Source organism: Acomys russatus, chromosome X (genome assembly GCF_903995435.1).
Source record: "Acomys russatus chromosome X, mAcoRus1.1, whole genome shotgun sequence".
NCBI classification, from domain to species: domain Eukaryota; kingdom Metazoa; phylum Chordata; class Mammalia; order Rodentia; family Muridae; genus Acomys; species Acomys russatus.
Window position 1 is genome coordinate 19022580 of NC_067169.1, and position 22340 is coordinate 19044919.

Genomic DNA, 22340 nt, shown 5'->3' on the forward strand with positions numbered 1-22340 from the left:
GCTGGATCATATGGTGCAAGTGATAGAACAGCCTGCACAGCAGCCTGGACTCTGTTGCAGGGCCTTCTCCTCTTCCAGGCCCTACACAAAGCTAGCAGCTTTCAGAGTCACTTGGTATATGGGCCCAGAGCAACACACCCACATGAGGAATGTGCTGCATCCAGGATCCAAATAAGCCCACTAAATGTTGTGCTTGTTTCTTGGGAGGGGCCGGGTGTAATAATTTATCCTTCCTCTTCAAAGGAATAGCTCTGCATGCCCCACACCACCGGACTCCTAAGAATTTCACTGAGGTAGAAGGCCCTTGAAGTTTGGTTGGATTTATTTTCCATCATCTGATGTACATGTGTTACCAATGAGTCCCTTTCTCAGGGAACCTGGCTGTCCCTTCATTCAAGGAGTTCTGGGTCTACAAACCGGCTCAAGTCTGGAAACTGACTCATGGAGATTCCCTTTGCCATGTTCCAATGTAGCCTTTCTTTTATTTGCTGCTTCCTTCCTGATCACCTGGTCCACTTAGAACAATGCCATCAATATTGAGGACTAATGTGATATTTCATGGAAGAGACGGATGATCAAGATCCCTTTGAACTAAGTTATGACCCAGGGCTGGAGAATTAGTATATCCTTGAGGGAAAACTGTAAATGTATAGCGCCGGCTTTGTCAACTAGAAGCAAAAGACAGGTATTGAGGAAAAGGCATTTGCTAGATCAATAGCAGCATACCACAGACCAGGAAATCCACCTGCCTCAGCCTCCCAAGAGTTAATCTGCTCATGTAAGGACACCTCATCTGGTACAGCAGCTGCAGTTGGGGGTCATCACTTGATTGAGTTGTCAATAGTCAACTGTCATTCTCCACTATCCATCTGTCTTCTGCACTGGCCAGATAAGAGAGTTAAAGGGAGATGTCATGGTATCTCTCATGTCTCTGAAGGTGGCATTAATTCTTGCAGTTTTTCCAGGGATGTGATACTATTTTAACTCACTACTCTTTTTTTTTTTTTTTTTTGGCAGAAGCAACTATAAAGGCTTCCATTTAGCATTTCCAACCATAAAAATCCTCATTCCACATGACGGAGAACCATTGGGAGAATTCTACCAACTCCTTGGTGTTTCTACCTTATTTATACATTCTGAGACTGGAGAAGTAACCACAGGATGAGTTTGGGGACACATTACATCTACTGTGAGTCGAACATTAGCCAAAACTTCATTAGTCACCTGACCTCCATAAGCCCCTGTGTTTACTGGAGGGCCTCGATGATTCTTGGGATCTTCCAGAATCAGTGTCAATACCGAAACAGTGTCTGAGAAAGTCTGCTTGTTCTCTTTTCTCCCAGTGTACAGTTACTCTTGTAAAAGGCCTTCGGTCACTCTGGGGAAGGACTGTAAAACTTTTACGTGTTTTATTAAGGTCCTTTCTCAGGAAACCTGGCTGTCCCTTCATTCAAGGAGTTCTGGGTCTACAAACCGGCTCAAGTCTGGAAACTGATTCATGGAGATTCCCTTTGCCATGCTCCAATGTAGCCTTTCTTTTATTTGAGATTCTTCCCCCCCTAAAATGGATTTTAAAATGCAGTAGGGTTTTTATCTATTTCATGCCTGGAAACACCATGGTTGATTAGCCAGTACTAAAGGTCCATATGAGCTGTGCCACCATGAAATTCACTTTGCCTGTGCTGCCCGTTGCAGGTTGGGCCATCATGGGCATTGCCTTGCCTGTGCTGCCCACTATGACAACCACAGTCACCTTGCCTTTGGCGATTCAGTGCTGCCAGCTGGCTCCTGATACCGCGGGGCCCAATTAAACCCGCTGCATTTAATTCACCCAATGGAGCAGCAGAGTCTCCTACCTCAGCATCCGACACAAAGGAAAAGGTGACAACGAAGCTCTTCAGATGTGCTGGTGCCCCACCCGTGTCTTACAGGACTCGTGAAGGGCCTGTCTTCTGGGCCTTCCCCTGTGGAGGATTAGGTTTACACAGCGTATCCACTCTAGCACTGCAATGTCCCTGAGCCTTAAAGTCCCTTCATCAACACCAAGCCATGGGTTATCAGGCAGCTCCAACTCCTTTTCAGTAGGCCATCTTTTGTCTATGGCTTCAGTCAGCCACTCAAACGAACTTTCACGCCTTTTTTAACTGTGCGAGTTTGGAATCTCTCTTAGAGGGTTCATATCAATAAACTCAGGCTGATAAAGTTTTATGTTCCTTCCACTATTATTCCACACCCTTGAAATCCATCCATACACATATCCCTCCAGACTTCTGCTTGAATGAATTAGCAAACTCATGAAGCTCCTTAGTGGTGCCGTGCACCTCCTAGTGGACTACACTTTCCACCTCCCTCATAGGAGCTTGCTTTGCCTTAAGTCTGGCAACTTTTTGGACCCTAAGGGGGATCAGTATTGTCTTGCCTGGGATCTCCTTGAGAGAAGGTCATGGCTGGGTTAGCAGAGGGAGGATTGATTTCCTCAGTCAAAGATGAAAAAGGAAATATTTTAAGGGGGTGAAGCTACTCCCTTAGATGAGGTAAAACCTTGAGAATCTGAGGGTTCAAAGTTGTCAGCTTCAGTAGGGTCCTCCCGCACATCCTCATCCCAAGTTATGGAAGCCCATTCTTTACCAACTAACGCCCTTATTTCAACTGCTGAAACCCTCCAAGGCTGGGGCTTGAACTTTCACTGTAATTCAGCCAACCTTATACTAAGGACTTTGGGTTGATTTTCTAAAACTTGAGGTCTGTGGCTGCTGAAGGGGAGATCCTCTTCCAGGGAACACTTAGATACTTTTAGATTATTGGTGAACGTTAGGATCCAGTCAATTCTAACCACTGAGTTCACCACTGTGCTTTACAGTGGTTAATTGGTTAGTTTTCTTATGGAGGTCATTCTTATCCCTTGTCAGTTTATCCAATGATGCTAAGAGCAACAGACCAGCATCATTACTTTCCTTATTTTTTCACAAATGGTCAAAAGTTTTATATACAGAGTCAACAAACCAGTTGCCACCCACAATTGGTGAGTCAGGATAATCCAATGCATTTGTCTCCTTAAGTTTGTAAAATACTTCACACTGTGGGCTTTTAGTATTCTTTGGGCTCCCAGGAGAGGCTTCAGTAACTGGAGAGGCTTCAGTAACTACAGGTGTTGGCAAATTGGAAAGTCATGTAAAAGATACATAAAAGATTCAACCTTATGCTTCTGTTGCTCTAGAAGCATTACTGGTACCCAAATCTGTATTAGCCAAAACTTATAGAATGAGTCTACAATTATATATGCATATAGAAAATGTATTTATTAGAATTAGCTTTGGTCCAGCTAATTCAGCAATAACTTGCTATGAATACAAAGTCCAAGAAGCCAGTATTTGCTCAGTCCATGAGGCTGGATGTCTCAGCTGGTCTTCAGTACTGGAATCCTGAAGAAGTAGGCTGTAGTGCCAGTGGAGGAATGGGTTAGCTAGCAAGATAGCAAGAAGACAGAGAGCATGCTTCCTTCTTCACATCCTTTTACAAGTTTCCATCAAAAGGCAGTACTTAGATTAGAGGTGAGATTTTCTGGCTCAAGAGATCGGGAGTAAAGGTGTGTCTTCCTACCTCAAAGATCCAGCTTAGAAGTACACCTTCCACAGACAAGCATTATCTGGACAGAGAATCTAAATTAGAGGTCTCCATCAGGTCCCTTCTGAGCTTCCCTCAGAGCTGGAGGATCCCCACAGAACAGGGGGAAAGAAAGACCGTAGGAGTTAAAGGAGAGGAAGGACATCGGGAGACCACAGCCCACCAAGTCAACTAAATATGGGCACACAGAGACTGAAATGGCAAGCACAGGGTCTCCTGTGTGTATGCTATGGCAGTTAGCTTAGTGTTCTGTGGGACACAATAGTGGGAGCGGGCGCATCTCTGACTCTTTTGCCTGCTCTTGACACCTTTTCCCTTCTATTGAGTTGATTTGTCCAGTCTCAATATGAGGGCTTTTATTGTATCTTGCTCTGTCCTGTTTGGCTATTGTCTTCTTTTCTGAAGAGGAAACTGAGGGGGAGTGGATCTGAGGGAAGAGGGGAGGTTGTGTATACGGGAGCTAGGAGGAGTGGAGGGAGGGGAAACTCTGGTTGGGATGTAGAGAAGAATCTATTTTCAATTTTTTAAAAAAGAAATAGGCCTTTGCCTTCACATTAAGCAAAAATCCCTCACAGGTATGCCTCTCCATATTTGCATTTTAGTTAATTCTGATTTGATCACGTTGATGACAAAAAATAGCCATCATAAACAACCCCCAACACACACACACACACACACACACACACACACACACACACACACACACACCACCACCACCACCACCACCACCACCAGTCAACAAAAACAAACAAACAAACAAAACTGGAGTACATTGTTTGTTGGTCAACTACTCTTGAAGTGGAGGCCTATCTTTTGTTGTTGTTTTAAAGATTTATTTATTATGTATAAAGTGTACACAGGGGGCTGGAGAGATGGCTCAGTGGTTAAGAGCGCTGCCTGCTCTTCCAGAGGTCCTGAGTTCAATTCCCAGCAACCACATGGTGGCTCACAACCATCTATAATGTAATCTGATACCCTCTTTAGCAGATAAAGCACTCATATGCAATAAATAAAATAAATAAATCTTTTTTAAAAAAGTATATACAGTATTCTGCCCGCATGTGTGCCTACAGGCCAGAAGAGGGCACCAGATCTCATTATAGATGTTTGTGAGGCACCATGTAGTTACTGGGAATTGAACTCAAGACCTTTGAAAGAACAGACAGTGCTCTTTACCTCTGAGCCAACTCTCCAGCCCAATGAGGCCTATCTTGAAATGGTTGATATACCTAGTGTCACTCCATTGGAGAAAAATGATTGACACTCTCCCAGCAAGTACAAATGACAGCTCTGTTGTTAACCTTTACCCTAGTGGCTAGGTTTTTACTGCTCACTCATTCATGTATTTTTAAAAAAATAAACCAAAACAGAATAAGATAAAATGAAAACTGTCACATCAAAGTTGGACAAGACAGGCCAAGTGGAAAAGAGCCCAAGAGAAGGCGTAAGAAACAGAGAACTGCTCATTCACACACTCAGGAATCCCATGCAAACACTAAAGTAGAAGCCATGAGGACCTGGTGCAGACCTACGTAGGCTTTGTGAATGCTGCTATAGTCTCTGTGAGTCCATATGAGCTTTGTTTATGTTGATTTATTTTTTGTTTATTTTTTAGTTTTTTATTAAACATCTTTTATTTTTACATATACATTTAGATTATTACACATATATACAATAAACTATCTACAGCAAGAAGAACCATGAAACAATCAGGAGTTATATAAATGTTACATTCTTAGCGTTTCGGTTATTTGTATTTGGCAGCCTTGAAGAAAACATCTTTCCTATCTTGGTTTGTCTAAAATTCTGAATGTAGGGGCTGGAGAGATGGCTCAGTGGTTAAGAGCACTGCCTGCTCTTTGAAAGGACCTGGGTTCAATTCCCAGCACCCATATGGCAACTCACAACTGTCTGTAAGATCTGATACCCTCACAGCAACTCGCATAAATTAAAATTAAATTAAAAAATTAAAATTCTGAATGTAAATAAATATATATTATATCTCATCATTACCGACTTAAATCATCTACCTAAGCCTAAAAATATCTTAACCTCTAAACAACTAAGGTTAATTGTAAAACTAAACTGTCTGGTCTTCAACCCCATCAGAGACTTGAGATGGAATAAAATTGATCACCTGAGTATACAGGGAGTGGAGGTTAGCAGCTTCCCAAATGAGAAGATGACAGAGACAGTTTCCTTCCTGAGCAGTCACTCAAAACTCTATAACATTGGAGCATCATCTTCAGCCTTCTGGCCCAGTATATCTATCTGACAGACATATTTGTGAGGCAGGAACTATTGAGGACTCGATTACCCTGTCTTGGCAGAGTTTGGCCATTAACTCTTCCTGCATCCAAACAAGCCACTGGGCAAAATGTTCTGTTTTCTACCACAGACAGAATTCTGCTCATGTTGATTTAGAGGGCTTTGTTGTCGTGGAAAGAGAGGCTGCATCAGGTTACTGTTGCAGAGCTGAGGACGTGACTGCGCGATATGACTGGAGGAGCAGAGGGAGAAGTGAAGGGTGGCTATTAGTTTCCCTGCTTCCCTGGCTCGAGTGGCCTGTGTCCCAATCTATTTATTGATAGCGAATAAATCTATGAGCCTTAATGAGCTCAACTGAAGAATGTGCAAGAAAAGTAAGGAGGTTGTCAGAGAGATGGATCAGCAGGTAAAGCGCTGACAAGACAAGTCTGACAACCTGGATTCCAGACCTGGAACTCAGGTAAAGGCGGGAGGAGGAACTGACTCCACAGGTTGTTTCCTGACCTCTGAACAAGCACTGTAACATGTGTGTACCCACATAGACACACCACACACACACAATTATAATAAGTATTTTTTAAAAAAGAAAAGTGAAAGAAGCATAGGCCGAGTACTTGGCTACTTATTTATGACTTTTCTTAAAATATGGTGTGTGTGTGTGTGTGTGTGTGTGTGTGTGTGTGTGTATGTGTGTGTGTGTGTGTGAGTGAAGTTTTTGGGTTCAAGAGGTGGACTCTATACTTTCTCTTGTTTGGGTAGCTATTTCCTATGCACATATTTATGTGGTACAGTGTGGCTTTTATACACGTGTGCAACATATAATGGTCAGTTCAGGGTAATTAGCATGTCTAACTTCAAACATTTATTTTATTTTATTTTTGTGTTGAAACCATTCAAAACCCTCCATTCTAGCTACTGTGAATTTGCAACTAGATGTTTTTAAGTAGCCCCGAAACCACTCAACATTCATAGCTGTCTTCCTAGGAGCACCAGAATTCTTTCTGTATGCTCTTTGTTTTACTTATGTCAGTCATCACATTCTCAAAGGGGTCTCAGATGGAAAGAGAGCCTAAAGCCACCACCAACATCTACTTGTAGCCTCTCCTTGTTTGCTTGTCTTCTTGACTCAGTTCAAATCCAGATTGATGTAGCAAGAGTCAGACAGAGCCTGAGTGCCTCACTTCTGCTTTCAGATTCTCCCCCCTCCTTTGTCCCTTCACTTCGTCACCTGTCATTCTTTGCCATGGAATATATTGTGCACTCTTTGACATCTCTGTTATTATCCATTGGCCCACAGGTGCCCTTCTTGTGTTTCAAAGATGTTAGTGCTGCCACTGGAGAGGCTGAGGCAAGAACATTAGGAGTTTGGGGCCAGCTAGCTGGTCTACAATACAACAATACAAACCAATAAGCAAACAAACAGCAACAATAACAGAGACCTACTAAACAAAACCAAAGCATTTTTGTTTCTATCTCTAATTAATTCTGTGTTTACCTGATCCTTCCAAACCCTAACCCTCTCAGATCCTTAATGTCCTCTCTTCAAGCCATTTCTCAACCTTTCTGGAGCTCCTTGCATCCATCTTGCCATTACCAATGGCTCTTCAGGCTTTAACATAGCTGGAAAAACCCCAAACAAACAAAAAAGTGCACTCTCCCTTTAAATTCAAGACCGTAAACCTCAAGTGGGCACTTAATGTTGCCAGGAAATCACATAGTATTATCCTAGTCCATTTGTGCTGCTGGTTACCTAGACAACTATTTCATGCCTTCTCCTCTCCCTCCAAACCTTTAACACCTCCGCATCCAGCCTCATTTTTCAGCCATGACCTGGCTTCCGGTTTCAGAAAGAAAATAGCGGCAATCAGAAAACAAAGCTCACAAATTGGGGCCACTGCATCTACCCACACAGCCAAATCATTGCATATAGTCTCCCCTTTCTCCCGGTGCCACTGTGAGTGAGCCCACCTCTCCAGGAACCGCTCAGGACAGTTCCTCTTGCGCATTTTCTCTTCTCTTGCTGTCTTAGGAGAAAAATCTCTGTCTCTTCAGGTTCTTCTCCATTAGCGTCAATCATGTTATGGTCTCTCCCACTAAAAGCATTTTTAAATCTTTGGAGGCATCATGCTTTACTTCCTAGTCACCCCACATCCCCCACCCCCTATTATAACACGATTTCTTGCTAAAATTGTCTATATTCAATGTCCATAATTCCTTTATTCCCATTCTTATTTTCTTACCTATTTATGTTGAATTACATAAGTCCACAGAAAGTTGCAGAAATAGTACAGAGAAGCCCTTTGTAAATTTTACTCAGGCCGTTTCCAGCAGTTGCACATTACTGGCAGCTATTCCGCGATGTCAAAATCTGAGAAGTCAACATGGATAATGATGTATATTCGTGGTTCTCTGCCACTGTGTCACATATGTGATGTGTGTGGGCTGATGACAAAGAAGATACAACTGTGCCCAAACCGTTATCCTTCTCTACCCACTTAGAGCCATATTCTTTCCCTCCCACTGTCCATTCTTGATCCCTGTAACAACTGATCTGCTCTCTAGCTCCAATTTTCTGATTTAGAAAATGCTTCACGGGGCTAGAGAGATGGTTCAGCAGGTTCTTGAGAAAGCCTAACCACCTTAGCTTGACCCCACAAAGTTGTCCTCTGACATTCACGTCCTTGCTATGGTATGTGCTCCTATGTCTTGTACACACACACACACACACACACACACACACTAAAATGATACCTTCAAGAATTAAAATGCAGCTGGGCACAGTGACGCACGCCTGTAATCCTAGCATTCCAGGAGGCAGAGGCTGGCAGATCTCTGAGTTTGAGGCCAGTCCAGGACAGCCAAGGCTACACAGAGAAACACTGTCTTCAAATATTTAAAAAAAGGGGAATTTTAAAATGGTATACAATTGAAATTCTACAATAAAGTAACCTAGCTAATTTAAAATTTAAAATTTTATTTTATGTGTATGAATGTTTTGCCTGCATGCATGTCTAGGTATCACATACGTGCAATATGCATGAAGTCCAGAAGAGGGCAGCACATTCTCCTGAACTGGAGTTAACCTGCCAAGAGGGTGCTGGGACCAAACACCAGTTGTCTGCAAGAGTCAGAAATGTTCTTAAGATTTCATGCAATGTATTTTGATTATATTCACTCCCTCTTTCATAACTCCTCCCACATTCTTCTCCATCTTCTTATCTACACAGCTGCATAGTGTCTCTCTTTTTCTCTCTTTCTGTCTCAGTCTCTCTGTGTCGTTTTGTCTGTCTTTGTCTCTCTGTACATCTCTCTCTCCTCTCTCTCTTGCTCACTCATTCTCTCCTTCTCTCAGCCTTACTCTTAAACCCATGGAATGCAGTTTGTGTTGGCTGACTGCTCCTGGGGGTGGGGCCTGCCCTGGAGCACGGTCAACCTACCAGGGCCACGTACAGAAACTGTCCCACTCTCAGCAGTAATCAAATGCCAATAGCTCTTATGCAGGGCTTGGAAAACGCTGTTTCCTTGAAGTCACTTACTACCTCTTACTACAAATTTTTCAGCATGTATCTGCAAACCTTGAGGGTCGAGATGCAATATAGCTATGCCAAAGTCTGTTTTCTGCACATTAATTGCTATCTTTTGCAAGCAGTATCTCTGATGAGGTCTAAGTGGAGCCCTGTTGTTGATGAAAACTATTCTCAACCCCACATTTCCTTCTCCTCCTCTCCTTGGAGGTCTAGCGCAGGGATGATACATCTTTTGATACAGTCCCACAAGTTCCTGAGGCTCTTTGTCTTTTTTCAAGTTTATTCCCTAGCTGCTGTTTAAGATGCATTGCTTCGGTTGTTCCATCCTCGAATTCACTTCATGTTTTCTCCAGATTATCCGTTGTGCTCTTGAGCCAATTCAATGGTTTTTAAACTTTGAAATACTGTATAGTTTGTTTCTAAAATTTTCATTTCATTCTTCTCCTTTATTCCTTTGCTAAGAACTTCTACTTTTATTCATTTTTGAGCCTATTTCTGATTACAGTTGGAAGCATTTTTTTTCATTGAGCACTTCAACATTCTTTTAAGTGTTGTTGCAACCTCTGTGCCACATGGACCTTAGTGTCCATTAACTTTTTTTTTTTTTTTGAGATTGTCTTGGAATGTGTCAGGGTCAGTTCTTTCCTTATGTCTCCTTGTCCCTTTGACATTTCAGCTTGTCTCATGGATTTCAATGCCACCTAATGACAAACACATGGTTAAAGAAAACCAAATTCTGATTCTCCTCCTTCTCCAAGCCCACTTGTTTTTCACAATTTCCAGTTGCTTAGGCCACGGACTTTGGTCACTCTTGTTTTCTTGTCTACTATCTCACATCCAGTCCATCAGCAAATCCTGACAGTGCAGCCTTGGACAAAAATGTGCACTCTGACAACCTCTTATCACATCACTGCAATCGTGCAATCGTCTTGGTCCAAGCTTTCTGTTATCTCTTGCCTGGGTTGCTAAAACCATCTCCGGATAGTTATTGTTTTTCCTTCCACCTCTCTCTGAGAGAGAGAGAGAGAGAGAGAGAGAGAGAGACAGAGAGAGAGAGAGAGAGAGAGAGAGAGACAGAGAGAGAGAGAGAGAGAGAGACAGAGACAGAGACAGACAGAGACAGAGACAGACAGAGACAGACAGAGACAGAGACAGAGAGAGACAGAGAGACAGAGAGACACAGAGAGAGAGACACAGACAGAGAGAGACACAGACAGAGAGAGACACAGACAGAGACAGAGACAGAGACACAGAGAGAGAGACAGAGACAGAGAGAGAGACAGAGAGAGAGAGACAGAGACACAGAGAGAGAGACAGAGATACTGTACAGGGTGTGTTTAAATGTGATCGCCAGTTGGAGCCCTCCAAGCTGTTGGCGGTCAGTGGTGACACCAAGTGGTCATCTTCATGTATTGCAGCCCCTTCATAATTTTGATATAGATCCCAGGCCTCTCAAATAATCCCACACTTTACGCAAAGCCTCTTGCCTTTGAGAAATACATTTGCTTCCAATCAGCTTGCCCCTTTTCACACCTCCTTTAACAGAGGAAACGTTTTTGACAAGGTTATCGGCATTGTAGTTCACGGGGGTCAGGGGGTGCTTCCTGACCAATCCACAAGTAAGCTCTTGTTCTTATTCTGCAGCGCTGAGGGAAAGAAAAGAAAAGAACAGAACAGAAAAGAACAGAACAGAGGAAGAAACTTCTCAATCATCCATGATTTATCATCTTAAGGAAGATTCCTAGCAAAAGGATTGCCTTGTTCAAAAGCTTTAACTATTGGACTTACTGGTAAAGCATATCAAAACATGGTTTCCTTTGAAACCTAAAGTTTAGTCTTCTCCCAAACCTTGCCACGACCCTATCAGTTTTCTTCTGTGAGATGTTTTTCTTGTTATGGTTCTTATTAAAATAAGCCAAAAGCTTGACTGTGTTAGATTACAGATTTATCTCCGGAGGCTTTACCTGGGTTGGGCTCAGGTACGGTTTTATATTTCCAAACCCTTAGCTTGTCCAAAGTAGGCACTCAAAGGTCACTGCACATCCATGGTTTTACCCAGCTCTGGACCCCTTATGCTACAATACTGATCTTCCAGGCAAGACATGCCTACTGCAGAAATAGTGGCATGCGCGCTATAGGATAACTCACTACTTTCTGATTGACTGTGAAGTCTGCACCACAGGAGGGAATTTCATGCCTGATAAGGGAAGGCCATAGATCCTTGGGTATAACCTGCCAATTTTTTATGTAACTAAATGATTGTCTCCTAAATATTAGTGTTTATAGCTATAGATCTGGCCTGCTCTCAACCTTGGTCAGAGGAGCTTCTCTTTGCAGTGGGCAGTAGTCAGTTCAGAGACTCCTAACTGGTCACAGCTCTGAGAAGAGATGGAGTGATCAGTCCTAAATCTAAATGACACAGTCCTCAACCCCACTCCCAATTAGGCCTAAGGACCATCTTAGAAGAGAAGGGAGGCAAGCACGTAGAAGCTGGAGGATGGAGAGGAGTGCTAGGAAATAATGTCTCCTGTGCACAGGGCAGCTATACTTACGAACAAGATCAAGCCACCCAAATCCCCACACTAGGTGGGAGAGATGACCCCCAGGCTCTCCTCCCTACGGAGATGTCATTGGTAGTTGATAGCTTTCCAAGGAGAGAACCACTCCTCTTTGAGGGTGTGGCTTCTAGTAGGTTTTTCCTGGTCTGGTGAACGTTCCCACACTCATGAACATATGGGCACTAATTAAAAAAAGATGATTTGAAATTAGGAGGGGAGGTGTTGGGGGAACATATGGGGAGGGTTGGAGGAAGCAAATGGGACTGTATAGGATTGTAGTTTATTGTATATATATATATAATAAATATATATAATAAATATATAACACATTGTATATAAATATATAATATAATATATAAAACAATATATAACATAATATATATAATATATGTTATATGTATATATATGAACTTCTCAAAGAAAAACAATTTTAAAAAGCCTGGTGTTGTGGCACAGGTCTACAATGCCAGCACTTGGGAGGCAGAAGCAGGCAAATATCTGTGATTTCAAGACCAGTTTAGTCTACACAGAAAGTTTCCACCCCATCCAGGGCTAAACAATGAGACACTGTTGCAAGAAAACTGAAAAAGTATTGTTTACTATAGCAGATCTGAATTTGAGCACTGGGGTTCTAGGTAGATTACTTTCATTGATGATATAGATTCTAGTCTTAGTTCTTCCAATAAATTAATTAGATGAACTCTATTTATCTACCCTGTTCATTCTTACAAAACAACAACAACAACGACAAATGAAGATAGGGCATTTCTTCTAGTTGTGGCTTTGGAGACATTGAGAGCTTAGCTGGAAGCTGAGCCTTCACTTTGTGTTTTGTTTTGTTTATATACTTTTGAGAGCGTGTCCTGCCTTCAAACTTACTGTGCAGCCTAGGATGACCTTGAATTGATTGTCCTGCCTCCGACCCCTAAGTGTTGGGATTACAAGTATGTGTCACCTTGAGTTTTTGCTTGGTAATGATTCAATTGGAAATAATACTGATAGCTAACTGCAATATAGATTTTCCTGTATTGGATTAAATTGGCTGCTGCAAGCATCACTATATTTGATCACTATTTCTATTGCCACTGCAGGGTAAGACTGGAAAAACTATGCAATCTTTCTGTGACTCTGTGTTTTAACGAGTGAAAATAAATAATGATACATCCTTCATGGGTTCTTGTGAGCATTAAAGGCAATGAATAAAGTATAATAGTTAGAACAATGCCTGGCATATGGGAGGCTTAAATTTGTGGTCTGATGCTGTTAGTGTTATATTTCTACTATTATGCTGTGGGCAAGATGTTCAGGATAAATAGTTTGTTCTAAAGACAAAAGCAAAACCAAGGTAGGCAATCTGCAAACAATGAAACCGAATGGAGCATTGCTTTTTCCAAAAGCAACTGACACGCCCAGCATTTGCTTTGGGCCCGCCCAGTCCTCATTAAATATGGCTGCAAGCCTGGCTACCCTATTGCGGTTGCGCATGTTGAAACTCCTCCCAGCAGCTGCTTCTTGGTGGCGCTTTCCACCGGGTTGGGCCAAGGTACCTGGAGAGGCTCCTCCGTGGCGCGCATGCGTAGACTCCGTCTGGGCAGAGCTGATACTCAGAGGCGCCTGTCACATGAGCCGCGCTCCCGCTCGGCTCCCCCTCCTCCTGGCTGGGCTGTGTGAATGAAGCTCAGCGGGTTACGTGGGGCGCCAGCTCTACTCGCTGTGTGGAACGCCAGAGCCGACTGAGCGCGCTGCCTAACGCCGGTGGACACGGGCTCCGCCGCTCCGGACCTCGGTGACAGGTAAAGGCAAATGGGTTTCCCTTCCCCAACAGGTCCTTCCCCAGCCGCCAGCCGCCGGCCCACCCGAGGAGCCCCCTGGCACAGCCAGCTGGGGAGAGCAATCGCCTGCCACCGCGGTCCCCAGAGCTGGCGTTCCCTGTCTAGCCACCACTGAGGGAGGTGGACCAGCTGGTTCAAGCCAGAGTGGGGCGGCATCTTCCCGGGAGCCCAGCCCTGTTCTCAGAGCAGGGTCCCCCCCAGGCTGCCGAACGAAGTTTCCTTGTCAAGCGGCGCCAAGCCCGCCCAGCTTTGAAATCGGGGAGCTTGGCTGCCCGCGGAGCCTCTCCAGAGGACTGGGTTGGGGCGGCATTCGCTGGGAAAGCGCAGCCGAGGCCGGGTTCTGCTCGCTCTTGCTTTGGACCTGCCACAGGTTTCGCGTGGGTCTTAGTGAAGTCCAGTCCAGACGGTCCAGGCGAAGAAGTTGGTATGCATTTTTCCCTTTGCTGCCCAGCGCGCAGGGCTGCTGCTTCCAGCCATTGGAGCCCTGAGCTCCAGCGCCTTTACCAGTAATGGAAAGAAAGCTTTAGCTTAACTTTGACGTACTTTTTTTTTTTTTTTTTTAACCTTTATGAACGTTTCAGAACAAATCAGTTGCCTGGAGTTGGACGTGTGTCCGTGTGATAACATAAGTGGGAGCTGCACCGAGTCAATGAGGGGAACCCAGAAGTTGAAGCATTAAAAACCAGTAAGACTCCTCTTTGTACATATTTCATAAATGTATTAGTAAATTCTCGGGTTGAATTTCAGTGCTGTTAAATTTCCCCTTGCTCCACGACGCGCTTCTTAACTCTAAGCAAACTGGCGGCGGGGGAGGGGGCGGGGGGGGGGAAAGGAGGCACAAACTTAAAATAAACCATGCCATGTTCCAGATTGTAGCACTTTTTTCCTGGTGAATTCATCCTCGGAGTTTAAGTTTCTTAAGCTCTCTTTTTCTTGGACTTCAGGAGCCTTTCCTCATCCAAAGCCCAGTCTTTGTTGGCGCTTTTTTTTTTTTTTTTTTTTTGACTGGCGCACACACGAACCTTTTTGTTCCTTAAAGAAAAAGAGGTCATTAAAGAGGGCCAACATGATTCTCAAACTAGTATTAGCCTTCAGCGTTTTGTGCTTCAGCTTTTCCACTTCAGAGTTGCAGATGTTGGTTATTTAAAAGCAATGGAAGTAGAAATTCACCTCGATATATACACTAGGCCAAAAAGGTGAGGGCTTTTCTGGGGGAAAAAAATGCAGCTTAGCTTTTATGCTCAATAAGGAAAATAAATCATTAAAAGACTTGTTTAAATGGACAAAGTGTTTACTATGTTAAACTTCCAAACCAAATTAAGACCAGTCATTTCACCCTTTAGTTTTCCCTTTGAGTCTTAACACCGTTCATATATCTGGAAACAGTATTGTCTTAAGGCTGAATTTAAAGATTAAGAATTTATTAGTACTGTGTTTGTGTGTGCGTGGTGTGTGTGTGTGTGTGTGTGTGTGTGTGTGTGTGTGTGTGTGCAGCATTCTGCAGTCAGTTCTTTCTTTCCATTTTTACTTGGACTCCAGGGATGAACTCAGGCTTGGGTGCCAAGCTCTTCCTAACTGATGAGCCAGAACTAAATTTGAAAATTTATCACTGAGGGTTAGCTAAATTACTTTGTGTTAATATTGGCGACTATTCTAGTTTGATATTTTTCTTTGCCCTTGATTCATTCCCTCATTATACTAACAATATAGTGTGTTCACTCTAGGAATTTTGCAAAGCAAGGAAAGTACAACATAAAGTGGAAAGGCAGACCCACCTCCCAAAGGGTAGCATCTCTTCTTACTTTTTATTATACTCCTTTTCTTTCTTTCTTTCTTTCTTTCTTTCTTTCTTTCTTTCTTTCTTCTTGTATGCAAGACTTATTTTAATACTTCATTTGGGAGAATTTGCTCTCCTTTCAACTGATGTCTTCACGGAACACTGAATACTTTATGAGCATTAGAAGAATTTATTCACTAGAGTGTGGCACTTTAAGATAGGAAACACAATGGTTATCTCAATTTATCTCAATCAAGCAGTACTCATCCTTTGATGAGTGTCCCCATTTACTGAAGCCCCAGTGATTCATACAGAGTCCTCCAGCAGTGATTGACAACATTAACTGACAACGTGAACTGATGTTAGCTCCGCTCTTTCACCAGCAATACCTCGCTGCTGCTGCTGCATAGGGGGAAACTGGACACTGACCCTGCCTGTGTATGCCATCTTTGAAAGAGAGGTTCAGAGAGGGGCAGAAGGTCATTTTCAAGATTTTGAAATTCTTTGTTTTCTTTCCAGATTCTCATGTTTTCTGTTTACATTTTCAGGTTTGGGGCCTTAGACCCTTGCAGAAAACAGAACCATACAGTTGCATTTCCATCTACACCCTCCTTTAAGTCCCCCTTCAAAACTGGGGGCCTCTGGAAAGCTCTGAGCCTGTGACCCCAGCGTGGGAGAAGATAGGTACAAGATGGCCATGTGGCAGGGTAAGAAATTAGCACTTATTTCTCTAACTGGTTTTTTCCTCTGGCTGTCTTCCACCCCCACCCCACCCCAAGAGCCAGTGGCTGGCAGCCAGCTGTTTCTTTAATTTAACCCTTTCTTTGCAAGGACAATACACAATTACTTAAGAGAAGCTGTTGTCAGCTAGAAGTTCAAATGCGGCTCAAGTGGTCGTTAGTGGGGAATTAGACAAATGGTATACGAGCAGCATTGAAAAGAACGTCCTTCTCTTAAAAACATGCATTCCTGGGGATCATATTATGGAGATGATATTTTTTCCCTATTTGCGGTTTTCATTTGTTTCGAGCAAATTTGTATTGTAAGATTCTCACGAAAGTAAGGGAGACATTGTTTGTGCCTCTCAAGCTTCCTCTCCTCAATGAAGACTTTCCTGGGGTTTTGACAATTGAAAGGCTCATTGAATATTATGTTTATATTTTGGTGCTAGAAGGAAAATGCTCATTTTAATATTATAAAGTACCCGAGAGCCAAGTTCAACAACGTTTTGGCTGATAAATTACATCTCTTGTTGTGAGTTTCTGTCTTCTGCAAAGTTGTTATTTTTAGTGAGGTTGGGAATCACTTCTCAGAACAGTTTCATAATTTTCACTGGACTCGTATAATCACCACAGAAGAAATGTGGGTTTAAGAAATGATTGACAGCAGCCAGGCCTGGTGGCACACACCTGTAATCCCAGCACTCAAGAGGCAGAGGCAGGTAGATCGCTGTGAGTTCGAGGCCAGCCTGGTCTACACAGTGAGTCCAGGACAGCCAAGGCTACACAGAGAAACCCTGTCTTGGAAAAAAACAAAACAAAACAACAACAATAACAAAACACACAAAAAAACAAAAAAAAAAAAAGAAAAAAGAAATGATTGACATACAAGAAGTTCAAGGCTACTTACACAGAATAGAGTAAAATAGCTTCAGTATCTGTGAACATTCAAAAGCTAGATTTGTCTGTGGGTTTAATGAGTCTTTTAAAAATGTTCTATTGTGTTTATGATTTAAGCCGTGTACATATATGAATGTAACAAACAGTTTTGATAGACATGGATTGTCGGTTTAAAGATATTCTTTGAAATGGGATTTGGCTTGCATGCTGGCTTTGATGGGTATTTATCATGAACAATTTAGGGCTGGTGAGATGGCTCAGCGGGTAAAGGTGCTTGCCACCAAGCCAGACAACATGATTAGTGTCCCTGAAATCTGCATGATGGAAGGAGAAAACAGACTCTTATAATTGTCCTCTGACCCCCACACATATGTCATGTCTTGTGTGCATTTATAAGTGTGTGCTTGCATGCATGTGCCTGTGTGTGTGTGTGTGTGTGTGTGTGTGTGTGTGTGTGTGCATGCGCGCACGCATATGCAGTTAAATTATAAGAACGTCTTTTCATTCAACAAACAGAATAGAGGCAAGAGTAAAATGTAGAAGCTTGGGGGGGTGTTTCATGATCTGGGAAAGACAAGACTTATGAATAAACTGTATCATATTAAGTAGGTTAGCACCATAGGGAGAGGTGGAAAATGAGATGCAAGGCTAGAGGAAAAGCATGGTGAGCTTTGAGGTTTTTGAGCTGCTCTAAAAATGAGTAGGAGTTGGCCATATGGATGCACGAGAGAGCTGCATTCTAGGCAGACCGAGCAGCCCTGTTCAGGAACTTTCCAGCTTGCTTTGTTTGCCTGGTGTGAGATGAAGCAAGGAAAGTAGTTGGAGACTGCAAAAAGAAAGAACTTTCTGCGTTCTAGGAAGGCTTTTACACTTTATCCTGCAGACAGAGATTTCACACAGGGAAGTACCAGAAGCACAGTTGGTTTTTAGAAAGATTACTTTGGCAGCACTGCTGAGAGGAGCTGCTGCTCGAGACAGTAAAAGCCTGGACGCACTGAGAAGTTTTCGGAAAGAGTGTTTTAGGGGAAAGATAGTGAGGGTCCGAGAAGCAAAGCAAAGGGTTGTGGGAGTGGGAAGAAATGTAGTGAGTTCCAGACATGCTTTGGGACTGGACTTGAGGGCTGACTCCGGACTGACTTGGGCATGGCAGCTAGAACTGCGGTTGGCCTCTCTGAGATGGGAAACATGAGAGGTGGCTCAAGGGGATGATTGAAAGCTAGCGCACTAAACTTTTGACCTGCTTGTTCCTTTTGATTCCTTTGGGCTGTCAAGTTGACGGTTCAAAGGCGTTTTTGAAAATGTATCAAGCCTGGAGTGTGTGCTGGTGGGGATCTGTTTTGGCTCCTGGTGATGCGTATAAAGTTTGTTCAATTGTGCTGATGTCTTTAGTTGTTAATGATGCGTTATTTGACTGTAAACTATTTTAATGTTTAATGGTTAAAAATAAACAAATAAATAAATAAAATGTCATATTTTCTTAGTACCATATCTTACGAGCTGAGGCTGTGAAATGTGATCTGTTTAGCTTCCCGTCGACTGAAACCTCATGGTTTGGTTACTTGTTAAGAGGCAAGGGTTCTACCTAATTAAGCACGTAGGATTGGCCCACTTTAGTGGATGTTTTCATCAACTTTTGAAGGGAAAATGGTAGTTCCAAAGTTAGCCACGTGAGTGTGGATTGAAGTCTTGGATTTATAACTTGATAGCTGTGAGGTGTTAGGCGATTGACTTGAGCCTTCTGTGATTGATTGAGTGTCCTCCTTTGTAAAATCAGGATGAGAATAGAGCTTACTCTATAAGCTTGTGAAGATGCCTTGAGTTCTATGCAGAGCACTTTAACTTAATACCATATAAGTGTGTACTATATTATAATCATGAGACACAATATAATTTAGTGTGTCAAAATATTCATACCTTAGTAATAGCTATTTATTATTACTACTATGATGGCTGCTGCTGCTGCTGCTGCTGCTGCTGCTGCTGCTACTGCAACCGCCCCTATCACTATTGTTTTCCTTTAGTTTGGATGCGACCGGAGCCCATTCTGTAGAGGTAATTTCAGGTTGTCTCTGGAAACCCTGCCGTGTAATAGGCTGTTTGGCTCTTCAACTAGAGGTTTAGATCTGAACGGATTCTGAGGAAACATAGGGATCTGTCCTAGAGTCCAGCTTGCCCAAGGTCAGAGAGATATTAGTTGATCCTGGTGACAGGACTGGAAGCCAGTCTCTGGATTCTCTATTCTGTTCTTCTTTCCGTGAGTCCACAGAAGAGGCAATGTGTGGGCCTGTCTTCAGCTCAAGAAAGCTCTTGCATCACTTTCTGGAGAGTTTTTTTGGATGCAATTAGTTGGGAAAGTTTAAGAGCTAAAAATTTCAAATCTTAGCCAGGCAGTGGTGGCGCACGCCTTTAATCCCAGCACTTGGGGAGACAGGTAGGTGGATCGCTGTGAGTTCGAGACCAGCCTGGTCTACAAAGCAAGTCCAGGACAGCCAAGGCTACACAGAGAAACCCTGTCTTAAAAAAAAAAAAAAAACAAGAAACCAAAACCAAACCAAACTAAACCAAACCAAAATAAAACAAAAAAAACCCCAAACCAAACCAAAACAAACACCACCACCACCACCAACAACAACACAAAACAAAACAAAACAAAAAACAAAAAAGCAACAACAACAACAAAACAAAACCACCAAAAAATCTTTTTGGTTTCTTGAGTCATTGCTGTTGTCATGTCCCTCTAGTCCTTCACGGATCATCTGATCCGAATTTAGATAACTTTTGGACATGGCTAACTTTATGTATTTATTTATTGGTTTTTCGAGACAGGGTCTCTCTGTGTAGCTCTAGTGGTTCTGGACTCATTTTGTAGGCCAGGTTGGTCTCAGCTCACAGCAATCTGCCTGCCTCTGCCTCCCAAGTGCTGGGATTAAAAGCGTGCGCCACCATGCCTGGCCAACATTATTACTTTGACCTCACTCAATGGAACACTCTAATGCATAGTCTGGCTACATTAAACTGAAGGTCAGTATTAAGGTCAGGAGGTTTTCTTGTAATGATTTAGAAAATAGTAAAGAGGAGACTAGCTGGTTTGAAGTTATAAGGAGACTTGTGTTACTTATTTATAACTAGTGTTTACTGAACTCAAGTTATATGCTGGCCACTCTGCAGTGGTCTAGGAAAACAGCTATAGACTCTGGCCTCCTGGAATTTACTAACTAGGATAAAGGACACATTTCATATCAATAATATAGTTTATTTCACAAATGTGCTAAAGTAACTTGGAAAAGAATTACATCTACGTAAGATTGGAAGAATTAAAACAGTTTCTAGTACTAAAGGAGGGAGACTATAGAATTTCTGGGCTTTAAAACATATTTCTGTCCAGGTCTCCCCCTCCCCCACTGGAATTCAGTCTTGAGACCCCAGCATTTAAAGGACCCTTGTGAGCAGTTCTGATGTGTAATCATGTCGGAGAACTGCTGCACTAAAGAATAAAAAGTCAAAAAGAGTGAAATGATAAAAGAGCCAAAAAATTTTGAGGGAATGATATAATCTCGAGGTAGACATTTCTATGCATAATAGCAAAGGTAGACTTAATAAAGAAAAAGATTCGCATCATTAATTATGTAACAATGTAAAACTTTTGCACAAGCCATAAATAAAGTTAATGAGAAACCTAGGGTGAACTGCAGGAAGGTTCATTGTATTAAACACAGAAAGAAGAAAACTGTGAATATTCTATTGGAAAAGTGTGCAATGGATGAGGGAAATACACAAAGCAAAAACACATAGAAAGAGAAATTCAACTGACCAGTAAACATGAAAAAAAAAATGTACTATCTCAGTAGTTGTGAAAGGGGATTTAGAATGGCATGCAGTTTTCTCCAGTATAGTTTTGCAAAGATTAAAAAGGAATGGCAGAACTCTGAGTTGGTAAGAAAACAAGGAAGCTGCTGTTCTCACACACCTCCAGTGAGAACGTCAGTGTAGAAACACCATAAGAATGGGTTCACTTTGAGTGAGTAGTTGATTTTCTTTTTCTTTTAGTTCATTTTTATTTATTTATTTTTTTTTTGAGGCAAGGTTTCTCTGTGTAGCCCTGACTGTCTGGCTGTCTTGGAACTCACTCTGCTAAACCAGGCTGGCCTTGAACTCAGAGATCTGCCTGCCTCTGCCTGGCAAGTAGTTATTATTTTTATGAGTTTATCCTAAGGAAAGAATTAAAAATGGTGCTCAGAGGATATATAAATAAAATATTAACTATATCTCTGTATTGGGATAATTGGTGACATTTGCATTCTATTGCAGTCATACAATGGAGTACTGTAGTTCCTAAAAGTGATAATGTGTCCTATTTATTGACTTAGAAAGTTACATGGGAAGAAAAGCAGATTTCAAATGATTAATAGTTAAAAGTCTGGCCTGTTGTGGTTCTTAGTATTTTTCAACTTCACCATCAGTAAGCTATTGATTGATAAGATAGTAGCTAACCGAATAGTTCCTAACTCCTGTGTGTATTAGTATCACCTTGATTTTTTTAAATTTAAAATTGGGGTTGGAGAGATGTCTCAACAATCAAAAGCACTCACTCCTCTTCCAGAGGACCTATGTTCGAGTCCCATTACCAGCATGGTGGCTCATAACCCTCTGTAACTCCATCCCCAGGGGGATTTGACCTCTTCTGGTTTTTGAGGCCACTGCATGAATGTGGTGCACAGACATACATGCAGACAAAATAACCATACACATAAAATAAAATATTAGAAAATAACTTTCTCAAAGCCTCATTTGGGCCAATTAAATCTGATTTTCTCCAGGTGTGGTGGTCTATACATTTAACCCGAGGATTTGAGAGGCAGAGACAGGCAGATCTCTATGAGTTCAAGGCCAGCCTGGTCTACCGTAGTCGCTTCCAGGGCAGTGAAGGCCACATAGTGAGCCAATGTCTCAAAAAAAAAAAAAAATCTGATTCTCTGGGAATGAGTGGAGATTAATTAGTATTTTTAAAGCCCCTTCCCATGATTTCAATGTACAACCGAGTTTGAGAATCACTAAGTAGTGGATGAAAGGATTAAATAGGAAAAAATAACTGTTTCATATGTGGATTCAATATAAAATAACTCTCATTGTTTGGA

The 22340-nt window shown here is 42.3% G+C and overlaps 1 protein-coding gene and 1 long non-coding RNA gene across 3 annotated transcripts in view; both read left to right on the forward strand.

The window, feature by feature from the left end:
- Positions 1 to 13524: 13524 nt before the first annotated feature.
- Positions 13525 to 15669, forward strand: LOC127185774 (uncharacterized). The gene is made up of 3 exons (XR_007830216.1): positions 13525 to 13770; positions 14391 to 14494; positions 15534 to 15669. It is a non-coding gene; the product is annotated as an uncharacterized LOC127185774 (long non-coding RNA).
- A 468-nt stretch (positions 15670 to 16137) lies between these two features.
- Clcn5 (chloride voltage-gated channel 5) overlaps positions 16138 to 22340 on the forward strand; it is a 156788-nt gene continuing 150585 nt past the window's right edge. For both annotated transcript variants that reach the window (XM_051142287.1, XM_051142288.1), the window contains exon 1: positions 16138 to 16293. In XM_051142287.1, the coding sequence (XP_050998244.1) occupies positions 16278 to 16293 (16 nt within the window). In that variant the 5' untranslated portion in view covers positions 16138 to 16277. The remainder of the gene's footprint in view (positions 16294 to 22340) is intronic.